This window comes from Manduca sexta, chromosome 11 (assembly GCF_014839805.1).
Source record: "Manduca sexta isolate Smith_Timp_Sample1 chromosome 11, JHU_Msex_v1.0, whole genome shotgun sequence".
NCBI lineage: Eukaryota > Metazoa > Arthropoda > Insecta > Lepidoptera > Sphingidae > Manduca > Manduca sexta.
Window position 1 is genome coordinate 2337942 of NC_051125.1, and position 13095 is coordinate 2351036.

A 13095-nucleotide genomic window follows, 5' to 3' on the forward strand; every position below is an offset into this window, starting at 1 on the left:
CATAATAAGACTTAACATCTCATGGCTTACAATGGCGAGTGTAGTAAAATACCAAGCAATACTTAGTTATTCATGGTGTTGGATGGTGTTTGTACTGTTTATGGGCGGTCGTATCGTTTACCATTAGGCGGCAAGATCGTGTCTTCATTCAAAGAAATAAAAAAAAATACAGTCGAACATAAGTAACCTCGTTAATTTTTAAGTATGTTAATTAAAAATACAAACGTCTTCACAAAATTTCGAATTTATAATATTAATAACAGAAGGTTCTAAAAGAACCATCGTGTGTTTCTATAAGAACGTAAAGAGTCAATTACCATATAAAACATACTACCAGAGAATGGTTCATCCCAACATCTCTAAGTACTGCTAACAAAACGTAAACAGGAAAGTTACTGCACAAATATATTTACGTAAAGTAACCGCGTACAGTTGTTAATAAAAGAATACATGTCGCGTAACGGTTCTAAATTCTGCACTTGATTTACATGACATCTCAATTTTGTATATATAACTTCATCTTGGCATGTGAAAGAGGGATACCTGACGGAGAACATATACATACATACACACTCACACACACACAAATACACGCCTTTTATCCCTTAGAGGTAGGCAGAGGCGGAGCTGCTACATCCACTTTCTGTTGTGTGTATTTCATACCATCATGTAACAAGAGGCGTGCCTGTCGATATATCGGGCACAAATTCCAGACTCCAGACTGATACGGAGTAGAAAAACTCAATATTACTTTGCACGACCCAGGGATCGAACCCGAGACCTTAGAACTGCGAAAGGACCATAATACAACTACGCCATCGACGTGGTACTGAACATACTTTTTAATTCACAAAAATAACAAAAAGGGAGCAAACATTAAGACGTTAAATAAAACATTAGCGATATTACTTTATAAAAAGTAAAAACGAAAATATATGTAGAGATATATATTATATAGGTACATAGTACGGTACATTGAACTGTGACGTCATTGTTTACTATTAAGTCTCCGTAAGCTAATGTTGTCACTATGAAATCCGCATCATACATTTTTCGGCATAAATGTTGAGTACTTGTGGTCAATATTAAAATAAAACAATATGAAAAAAAATTAATGGACTCTCCACACGTTGCGTAAACATCAGCAACGACAGAACTGTGTGTCAATTTTCGAATTTAAATTCCTACATTCGAAAATGTGTTTTAGAAATGTATTGCCTGTATTAAATTTTTGACGTCGATCGTCATGCACTAAGTTAATTCGACAACTAAAATATACATTTAATTGGTCGACATTATATTTAGAATATATTTTCCTTACTAACAGGTCAAGTATAAAATACTTGTGATGTTAATAAAATAGTTATCTTTTTGCAAAGAGCACAGGTCACCTCTTGGCTAGCAACAAAATAATCCTTTTATCGGTTATAAAGTTCATTGGGTTAAATTGTCCATCAGATATCCTATTGATGTGATGCGTGACGAAATCGTGTCGTCGACCGACGGCCGCACGGCCAAATGACGCGAATATACGTTAAGGTACGGTTCCCGACAAAACTACTGCGACAAACTGCTGGCGACAGTCGTGGATACCACTCGCTGGCTACAGAACACTGACTGAATCAAGGAAAATAAAATTGTTAAATATTATACAGTTCTTATGCGTAAATATAACATAATATTCATAATCAAACTGCCATCACTTGTTATTCGGACGGTCGTAAAATAATAATTACAAAACATCTCGATGTTCCTTGGGGACAAAATCATTTACATTGAATCATAGCAGTGCAATATCCCACATAATTGGGAGACTAGAATTTATTAATATCAGAAAGTTCTCAACCGCCCTTTAACAAGACGCGACACAGTATAACCTATAAGCGATCGCGGCTTACAATTTGTCGCTATCGTTAAGTTCGGAAACGCCCCCTTATCATTTAACGCGATTAGGCGACAACCAACACGCGTGTTGACAAACGTGTGGGACTGTGTTTGTTCATCTAATTATAGGCGACGTGTGCCAAACAAAACTATTTCTGTGCACCGAGTGAGTGGGTTGTACTACGGAGGAAATCAACAAAGTGGGTTACGCATCGCGGCGAGACAATACAATGCGGTATAAATAAAAGCATTCATGCCGTGTGATTCCCGGCCGTGAGCAGGGCTGACTCTACGTATCGGGGATCGGTATAAAACCATAGTATTTTATTAAATGATATGATTAATGCCCGGGATTGTACGAGGTATACACATGAATGTGTGCCTAGGGCCTCCGAAATTGTCCCGCCGTGCATGGGAGGCATTCGGTGTGTGTGTGTGTGTGTGGCGGGGGGGGGGGTGATATTGAGGTATTGAGCTTATCGCTTAAGGAATAATAAATTCTGATTTATTGTATTAACACTACATACACCAGAGAGGGTAAAAAAATAAATAAAACTTATATAGTTAAAATCCACATCAACCGCTGAACTTGAAGGCTTTTGAACCAATTCTAAAATGGTAGTTGATAAGCCAATGATTAAATGTATTTTACTATTCACAGCTATATGTCATAATATTCACACAAATCGGCTTTCCGACTCGCCTACAATTTACTGCAATTTAACAATTGCCGCGACCGGCGGGCGGATTAGCATGCTTACGTCACGCAACACTCAAATCTCATGTTACGCTGCTGAGTGCAGCTTACTCCTACAATATTTATTAATGCATATGCATTGATATAACGTTGTATAGATAATGGAAACATTGAAGTTCTCGGTTTGATGATCAGGCTCATGAATGAATAATTATTGGATGAATTTTTCCATTAAAAACAAAAATTGAATCATCACAATTGGTTCATCCAGTCAAAGTCCTGAGGTAACAAACATGTTTTTTTAAATCAGTTGAATTGACAACCTCCTCCTTTTTTGAACTCGGTTAATATAACGCAAGTTATTAGGGATTGGAATAAGTATCCGATAGCGAAAGGCAAATTCATATTACAAGGCGAAAATACGTAAATACAATACTCAGCAGTAAATATAATACATTATATCTATGGGTCAGCCAGTAGTCAAAGTTTGATTGTCGAATTCAATATATTTGTAGCACATATTATACATAAATTTTATTTTTCTGCACTTTAATTATGCAAAATATCACACTTGTCTGTGCTCGCAATATACTTTAAAGGAAAGTTTTTCCTGATATCTTAATCTATAGATAGCATTGGAAAATGATACTCAGGTGTATGTGATGAAGAGAACTCTTTACAAAATCAAAGCTAAAATAGTATTTCTCCAAATAAATGTATGTAACGAAACAATTTTTACAAAATATTATTACGAAATTTTGTATCTCAACTCTCATATTTTTGTATTTTATACATTCGTTCTATCAACTAATATACAAAATGAATATAGTAAGACAAATAAAATAAAAACAGAGAAGAAAGAAAATCATAACAATATAATATACGGTAGAAACTATTTCGTTACGTACATTTATTTTGAGAAATAGTCAAATATATTATTTATTCACATTCGAGCTTACCTATTGACGAAAAAGATATAATCAAGTGTAAATATTTAAAAACGAGTTTTCTATAATATTGATGGCGTAATCTTGATGTTATATTACAATAATTTCAGAACTAAACAAAAAGTCCAACCATTGATAAACAACGACGTATCAGACAATGTTTTCCATCGCCTGAAATAACTCTGTGTTCGCGACACCTGTCCGTCTTTTGTTCCCGTTTCAAAATAACGAGACCCGGTTTTGTTCGGGCCCTTCTACGCTGTGACGCGCCTGCTCATTAGCTGAGTTGCTGAATAAATATTCGTGTACTTTTAAGCTAAAGAGTTGGGAAATGTTGGAGATGTTTAGGAGTTAATATCCATTGTTAATAGATATTTAGATACTAGTGTTGGAGAGTCCATATTCTTGCCGGCTTCCCTTTATTTTGAATTTATGTAGTAAAATAATTTGCAGCTGTATTTATGTTCATTAGTACCTATATGTTGTGTAGGGTTGCCTTTTGGAATATTTCATCTTTCATCACTGTTAGATACATTATCGTATACAAAAGAGTTCGATAACAGTAAAATAATAATATCAGCCCTGTATTATATACTGTCCCACTGTTGGGCACGGGCCTCCTCTACTACTGAGAGGGATTAGGCCTTAGTTCACCACGCTGGCCTAGTGCGGATTGGTAGACTTCACACATCCTTAAAAATTCCTAGAGAGAATTTCTCTCTAGGTTTCCTCACGATGTTTTCCTTCACCGTTACAAGCAAGCGATAATTCACAAAGAATACACACATCATTTTTTAGAAAAGTCAGAGGTGTGTGCCCTTGGGATTTGAACGTGCGGACATTCGTCTCGGCAGTCCGTTCCACAACCAACTGGGCTATCGCCGCTTTTTCTCGATAGCAGTAATACGACAAAATTATTTCAAATTTTCTAATTCACGCATTGAACATAGCCCCGAAGAAGTTAAATCGCTGATATTCCGAACAATGGCGCCTTTCTACTTTCTACCATAGAGTATCTACGTACAGGTATTATTAACAAAGATATATACTCGCATACGAATTGTATTACAACACTGTGAATTTGCATTTTTATCGCTTTGTAGACTAATTGATACGATAAAATGAAACTTTACAATTTAAACACTAAACAAATAGTTGATAAAAACACAAAAATTTAAAGGAGACTTGAAATTCTGAATTTGTTTAGCAACTATTGTGGGTGGGTATGTATGTATGTTGTCTATGGGAAATAAGTTTACAGACAAAAACTGAATAAATTATATTTAAATTTTATATTTTCGTCGATCACTTGAAAGGCTTACGTGACAGTAACCTACAACCATAAACTGCATAAATGACATAGATAAATATTAGACACGAAGGTTTCTAATAAGATAAATACAGAATAATATAGATTAATTATTTGTACTTTAAGGCGATACCTCAAGGTCCATTTTCATACATTTTGTTTCACCTTTAATCTGGGTAACTAAACAAGTATTGGCAAGTAAAGAATTTAAATTCACGTCTAGTTAGTGATTAGTTCTCGCAGTTGAAAGAAAAACGTAAAAATAATTAATAATCATGGATATTTCTGCCTTTAAGATTTCGTCATATTAAATTTTAAAGGCCGAAATATCCATTCATATTAATTTCTTTTTACGTTTTTCTTTCAACTGCGAGAACTAATCACTAACTAGACGTGAATTTAAATTCTTTACTTGCCAATACTTGTTTAGTTACCCAAATTAAAGGTGAAACAAAATGTATGAAAATGGACCTTGAGGTATCGCCTTAATATTGAAATTCCAACATTTTCCGCCGCATACTTTAGTAATTTCTTATATTTACGCGAATCTTTGACATAGAAATAAAGCTATTTTTCGGATATTATCGCGGTTTTATATAGTATGCTTTTCTCTCGATGTTTTAAAGAGCTTTCAAGGTCACGGGACGAACCGAGATGTTATTCATCTAAAAAGTCCATAATTCATTTGTATAATTGTAAAATGGAGGTAGATATTGTAACTTTCACATTTCAGACAAACAACACCTCAGTCCGTCCCGTGACCATGAAGTCCAGCAAAGTCTTCGAAACGTCGTGAGAAAAGCATAATATCAAAACCGCAATAAAATCCAGAATAAAGTTGTAGGGACACACACACTTGCGCAGCTTTGTAAGTGTACATACCTTATTGAGGTTGCATATCAGCTTCCTGGCCTCCCTGCAGTCGGGCGGGTTCTGCAGGTAGTGGAGCCTCCGCTGCACCAGGTCGGAGACGTTCGCCGCTTCCATCTGCCGCCACTCATGGTACCCGTCCAACTCCGGCAGCTTCTCTTCGTCAGATATTAACGATCTGGAAGCAATGTTATTTATAAACACTTCATTTCTTTTACGTGTCTTACCTTTTAAGCCTGACAAGGGTCGACTTGTATAAACACACCGGACTTTTGGGTGAGCGCCTTTTGATCATGAATGCTGTAAAATTTTCGAAACGTCGAGAGAAAATTAAAAAACAATACCACGATAAAATCCCAAAATTAGTTTTATTACGATGTTTAACATAAGGTCTTATATTTTTTACTAGATTTTTATTATTTGCCTACAGCTGCGCGCGCATGAAAATATTTTTTATTAGATTTTAATTTATTGCGCGCCTAAAAATGTTTTACCGAGAATAAATACCTACAGCACCCAGGAGTAAAGTAGCTTCCTATTAGTGCATAAATCAAAATCGGTTTAGTATTTCCTGAGATTAGCGCGTTCAAACGAACAAACCCTTCGGCTTTATATATTAGTAAAGATATATATCACTAAATACCATCCTTATAGAAGTCCCTCCACTAACTATACATACCTACAGTATATACTCTTATATTTATTGTCAGGCGTTTCCTTTAGCTGATCAATTTCAAATATGAATAAGCACTGTACGAATCTCTACTTGTTTATATATAATTTGTAGTTAAACTATTTGAAGCACCAATAAACAGTAGAGTACTTGATAGCCGATAAAATCAGTTCCATGGAAAAACATAATCGTCATACATTAATATAAAGTTAATAGTAGGTATAGTATGGCGACTATTGAAACATTCAACGCAATTATTGTAATTACGTATTGTTACGAATACAATAAATAATACTTATATTTATAACAATGTCCAATACTTATCTATAAATAAAATATTAAGGTCTTAAATTTGGAACATGTGCTTTTAGAATTTTTATTTTTCTACCATCAACTATAGACAATTTCATTCACGAAGACGCGCTCCATTACTTTCCCTAATCGACTACAGTGTGCGTAAGTCGCATAAGTGCAAATGAATACTACAATAGGTAATATCGGGAAAATTGCTTGGATCAGTCACCTTACCCCGTGACATCCCGCAACACCCCCGCCAAAAAGATGGTGGGGCGCGTCTTCGTGGATGAAATGACCTATACAACCATATTGAATCTTCTCAATGGATTAGGGTTGGCACACGTCCCGGATTGAAGCGGTGCAGTAAAACTAAGTGAATTGACAATCTCAAATACACGGATCTATAGCATATTTCAGTAGTGCACTAAAATAGCTCCCAAATTTTCCGAATGTAATACGCATAATATCATCAGCCCTGTATTATATACTGTCCCACTGTTGGGCACGGGACTCCTCAACTACTGAGATGGATTAGGCCTTAGTCCACCATGCTGGCCTAGTGCGGATTGGTAGACTTCACACACCTTCGAAATTCCTATAAAGAATTTCTCAGGTGTGTAGATTTCGTCACAATGTTTTCCTTCACCGTTAAAGCAAGCGATAATTCACAAAGAATACACACATCGTTTTAGAAAAATCAGAGGTGTTTGCCCTTGGGTTTTGAACCTGCGGACATTTGTCTCGGCAGTGCGTTCCACAACCAACCAGGCTACCGCTGCTTTTTTAATGTAATACGCACACTCATTAGTCCATTGAAAAGTTACATTTGGGGTTGCGTTTTTTAGAGGACGCAATTTTTTTTTTTTTTGAAGTGTAGGGGGGGTCTGTCTAAAGCTAAAACCAAGTTTGTGGGGTCGCCACCCTTGTCCCACGGCCGCCATCTTGAAAATAGGGGTTGAAATGGTTTTACGATGTATTTCTTAAACTATTTATCTGACAAAAAATGTATAAATATTTTTGTTGCAAATTAAATTCTCTACAACTTTGGTCTAGTAACTTTTGTCGTAGAACTATAAATAAAAAAGTTATAAGCGAAAATGTTAAGAAATTCAATGTTAAGCAATGTCCATTGCAACGTCATCAGAACGTGTGTTTATAAGGTTCATAATACTTTTTTTGTACTGTCATTAATACCCAAATACCCAAGGGACCATTAGGGAACAAAAGAACATCTGCCTGCTATTATTATTATTTCTAACCTCTCCTATTGTAAGAGTAGCTGATAATATTGTGTTGAAGTTGTCGTAAGTAGGTTATTCATTTATTAGCATTTTGACTTTTAAAAGTCTTTTAAAAGTCAAAATGCTAATAAAAAAAAGTAGTTTTCACTAAAGTTAAAATCGTGTCTAAAATCATTCGAAATCGTCTTCATAATTAAAAACAGAATAAAATACATCCGCACGTACAGAAATATGTAGCACAACTAAAAGATATAAGTTGAACGACAACTTCAACACAATATTATCAGCTATTCTTACAATAAGAGAGGTTAGAAATAATAATAATAATAGCAGGCAGATGTTCTTTGTTCCCTAATGGTCCCTTGGGTATTTGGGTATTAATGAGAGTACAAAAAAGTATTATGAACCTTATAAACACACGTTCTGATGACGTTGCAATGGACATTGCTTAACATTGAATTTCTTAACATTTTGCTTATAACTTTTTATTTATAGTTCTACGACAAAAGTTATTAGACCAAAGTTGTAGAGAATTTAATTTGCAACAAAAAATATTTATACATTTTTTTTGTCAGATAAATAGTTTAAGCGATACATCGTAAAAACCATTTCAACCCGTATTTTCAAGATGGCGGCCGTGGGACAAGGGTGGCGACCCCACAAACTTGGTTTTAGCTTTAGACTGACCCCCCCTACACTTCAAAAAAATAAAATTGCGTCCTCTAAAAAACGCAAGGTAAAGCCTAAAAAATGTAACATTTCAATGGACTACATCGCAATATTAAAATGTAAAACTTTACTTTGGATGTTTTATGGCATGGTTTTTTTTTATGGCAACCGTAACATAGATATAAAACATCCAAACTCGCATAACATATCACACAGCCATAATTTCCCCACACGACAGAAGCGGCGAGCGTATAAAACGGTCGGTGATAAAACAAACAATTTGAACATCGCCCGCGTGGAACGGAACGGGATATTAAAATCATTTTATAGCGGCGAGCTAATGAGAAAATAAACGGCCCGAGCGCATTAGACCCGCGTTTGAAATGTTTATTAAAACTTTTCAAGGAAATGGTGAATAACTTTTGGTAAGAAAACTGGTAAAACAAAAGCACTACGCGATACGTATTAATTTTTTAGTGCCATCCCTACTGGTCTATTAATGTCGCCTTTGGAAAGCAGTGAATACACTATCTACAGTTGCACATAGAACTTCTGATTACAAAGTACTTTTATTACCATACCGCCCTCACACTGCAACTCTGCAACTCATGTAAGCCAGAATCGGCAGTAGCACGCATTTTGACACCGAGCGGTGATGCTCAGCGAGTCTCTGGGGACCTAATCTCAACCCGCAACGAAATTAATTATACGGAGGAGTTGAAAATATATTTTACCACAAAATACTTACTGACTACACTGCCCTAGGTCCGTCAACCTACGACATCGGATTTACTCTCATAATGACCAGTAATTTTTTTTCCCTTGTTAAAATCAGAACACAATTACAATAATCAAACTTCTTACTTCTTCAGTTGCAGTTTTACTTACTCAGACTTGTATTACCTTCTCAGATAGACTGCAGATTACAAGAGGTAAAATGATAAGATTTCCTAAAGTCCCAGCTCACAATATGACCCTTGCCATTTTAAAACTATATTTTTTTAAAACTTTCATCACCCACAATGCATTTCATTCAGCAGTGGCTATGTAGCGTGACCATATCGGATGTGTGCCGGCAACGGAGAGCTGAAGGTCGCCGCGTGCACTCTCCGTGGATTTCGACATCGCGCGATACTGCGAAAGGCCGGAAATCATCGCTCGGGAGATTTCACTAGACTAGGTGTCGCCGTGACTTTGTTTTTTAAAATGCCTTTAGTATAAAGAGGAAATATTGAGATGTAAGACGTTGTCTACGGAATTACTGATATGATTCTGACTATTCGTCACTAACAGGGAGTTAAATTATCCCGTAGAATTTTACAAATTACAATATATTTTGTCTAAAGAATAGCGGTGAAGGCTACGACGTGAGCTATTGAATGCAAACTCATAAATTAAGATGTACTTTGACAGGCAATAGTCCGTGTAGAGTACCACTGTCTCGCATATTTCTACAACCAACCACTGACGCTTAGATAATTGATCAAGTCATGACCACCGAGATTCTCTAAAACACAGATTACATTACCAACACAACAGACCCCATGTTAACACTGGAAAATTGCCAACTTCGCAATATACTATCCTGCTTAATTCGCACTAACTTGAGAATTTATGTTGTATATACAATGTACGGACCTGCATAATGAATATAAGAATTCATTAGAAGTTACTTCATCGTCCTAAAATATTAAAAAGGATGTCTAACAAGACACATCACGCCTTATACCCGAAGGTGTAGGCAGAGTTGTAACCAAGGCACCCACGTTCCGCCTGTGCGTTCCATCCCATGATTATAGGGGACGATCCTATCTCCATAGCGAATAACAAATTCCAAACTCCGGAATTTCATTGAGAATAAAACCCAGTATCATTTTACCCAACCAGCTAGCCCGAGCTGGCTATTTTGATTTATAATTTGTTATTCCTAATTTAAAGATGTCTATAGATATGTAAGTAATTTTAATTGTTATTTAGAAATAATAGTTAGTATTCCTATACATCGTTTTAACGTATCATAAGTGCAACTTTATTCGCCTACGTCATAAATAAAGTATTTTAATTTAAAAAAAACCTGAGATTCGAACCCGGAGCATTAGTGAGAACAGTGTTATACCGCGAACGTAATACTATTCCGTCGAGATAGTCTCTAGGATTTAATTCAAGTGACCATGATCAATTTTCGTGTTACAACTTACAAAGTAAAAATTGCATAGACATGTAATAGGTTTTGTATTTGCAAAATCACAAACGAGCTAAAATAAAATAAATTGGTGTTGCGTGCAGACGCTGCTGCAGACTTCAGTCTGGATTCTGATGAAATAGTTATAGTCATACATATTATAAATAATTATTTAGCCTATATAGCAGGGATGGCGAACCATTAGCACGAGTGCCAGTGATAGCACGAGACAAAATAATTCAGGCACGCATAAAATCCAACTAAAACATTGTTAGGAGAAAAAAAAGTCGCTAAAAGGGGACACTCGGATAGATAAGACCGGTCTTGGTACGTTAGCGGCACTTTTTTTTTTGAATAATTACTCTTCAACCAATAATGGTTCGCCATTCCTGGCCTATAGCCTTCCTCGATAAATGGTCTATCCAACACTAAAAGAATTTATCAATTCAAATCAGTAGCTCCTGAGAATAGCGCGATCAAACCAACAAACCATTCAGCTTTATATAGTAGTATAATAGTACAGATATGATAAAAAAATATAACTACAATATTATTATGAATTAGATATGTCATACCCGGTGAATAAACCGGTACCAACCTCGGCGTATTTGAGAGAATATTTGTGAAATTTTGGCCTATCTAAAATCAACTTTCTACATAAATTCTCTTACTTATAAAAATTTCGCAAAGCTATGGTTATTTAATACACAAATTTACTCGATCAGCTGTAAGTCAAAATCGGCCATCTTGCTTCTTAATAAGGTTTAAACTAGGAAACCAGTGATGTTTTTGACAACTATTTAAGCAATTCTTAATCACCTCTTAACGCTACAACAAGTTTATAAGTAAAACTGAAAGTATATAACATCGACATTGCTTTGGGCATATTATGTATGCAAATATTTTCGTATACATATGTGGTACCGGCATTATCTTATCTGCCACGTTCTAATAAGTATCAAAATTGAAGTGTGATTGTCTTTTTGAACTATAATATTTGTGGAAAACTTATAATTGCCCTTTATTTCTTAGCTGTTAATTTTCCTAAAAATTGTAAAAAAATAATAATTTATGTTTAAGCATTCCAGCTACTTTTAGAATTAAGAAAGATCGTAAAACAGTGAACAATCGTTCCATAAATATGCTATTAAAATACGCCATAAAGGCAAACGCATTGACATTTTCTTGGCACTGGACTATACTTAGAGTCAAAACTATTAGCATATCGCTGGCTATTACGAAGTTCTATGTTATATTCTTTTCATCAAATTGGATTATATATAACGCGTGATTCCGTGTCTTTTTTTAGTAGAAAAAAAAGTAAGGAAAATAAATGGGGAACAAAGAATGAATTACTTTTCTAAGTTTTACCAACGCGACAACATTAAATACAATTTTTCCAATTATCAAAATTAGAAAAGTATATTGCAAAAGTGAGCCAGCTATTTGTATGCCTGCTTGCGCTACATTCGGAGTAATTAATCTACAAGTTATCTATACTTATAATAAATCTGTAGAGAGGTCAATTCTGTACATGAAATATATTTCCAAAATAACTATCAGGGGGTGATTAGGGATCGATACTGATGCCAAAAATGCAATTAGTAAAATTTTTGTCTGTCTGTCTGTCTGTCTGTCTGTCTGTCTGTCTGTATAACCGTTATAGAAACAAAAACTACTCGACGGATTTTAACGAAACTTGGTACAATTATTTGTCATACTTCTGTGGTGGTTATAGTATACTTTTCATCACGCTACAATTAATAGCAGCAGAGCAGTGAAGGGAAATGTTGGGAAAACGGGAGAAGTTACTCCATTTTTTAAGCTTCCGTCGCGTGTGTAACCTTAATGGTTAAAGCTACACAGAAATCATGTATGACGGAAATGTTCTCCTTAAAATTATGTAAAAAATATCCCACGACAGCATATGTCTATCTTTTATGGTTGACTCACAATAACACGTGTAACTCCCGATAGCTTAGCAGTTCGAAGCTTTCTCATTATATTTGTCTACTCTTACGTTTATAACACTCTCAGTCATCCCTAATTAAAAAAGTTAACATTATTAAATATTCCATAAAAAATAATCATAGAAATCGGTATAGAAACACCAAAGTTATACATGAAATACGCTAATAATAAGCCATCATGCGTGAATACTGAATCATGCTATAAGGATTATTTTTGTATATATGTAAGGTCGCGAACGCACAGGCAGGCGGCTTGCTTGGCACCTAGAGGCTAGCGAATCACCTAGCGAGTAGTTTCGTAAAACGAACATTCTCGAACGTTCGCGACCGGCTCCATTTTTGAAGTCTGAAATCCA

The 13095-nt window shown here is 35.4% G+C and overlaps 1 protein-coding gene across 2 annotated transcripts in view; it reads right to left on the bottom strand.

Moving 5' to 3' along the window:
• LOC115447191 (alpha-(1,6)-fucosyltransferase) overlaps positions 1-13095 on the bottom strand; it is a 41898-nt gene that overhangs the window by 12622 nt on the left and 16181 nt on the right. For both annotated transcript variants that reach the window (XM_030174173.2, XM_037437403.1), the window contains exon 5: positions 5720-5885. In XM_030174173.2, coding sequence (XP_030030033.2) covers positions 5720-5885 — 166 coding nt within the window. The remainder of the gene's footprint in view (positions 1-5719; positions 5886-13095) is intronic.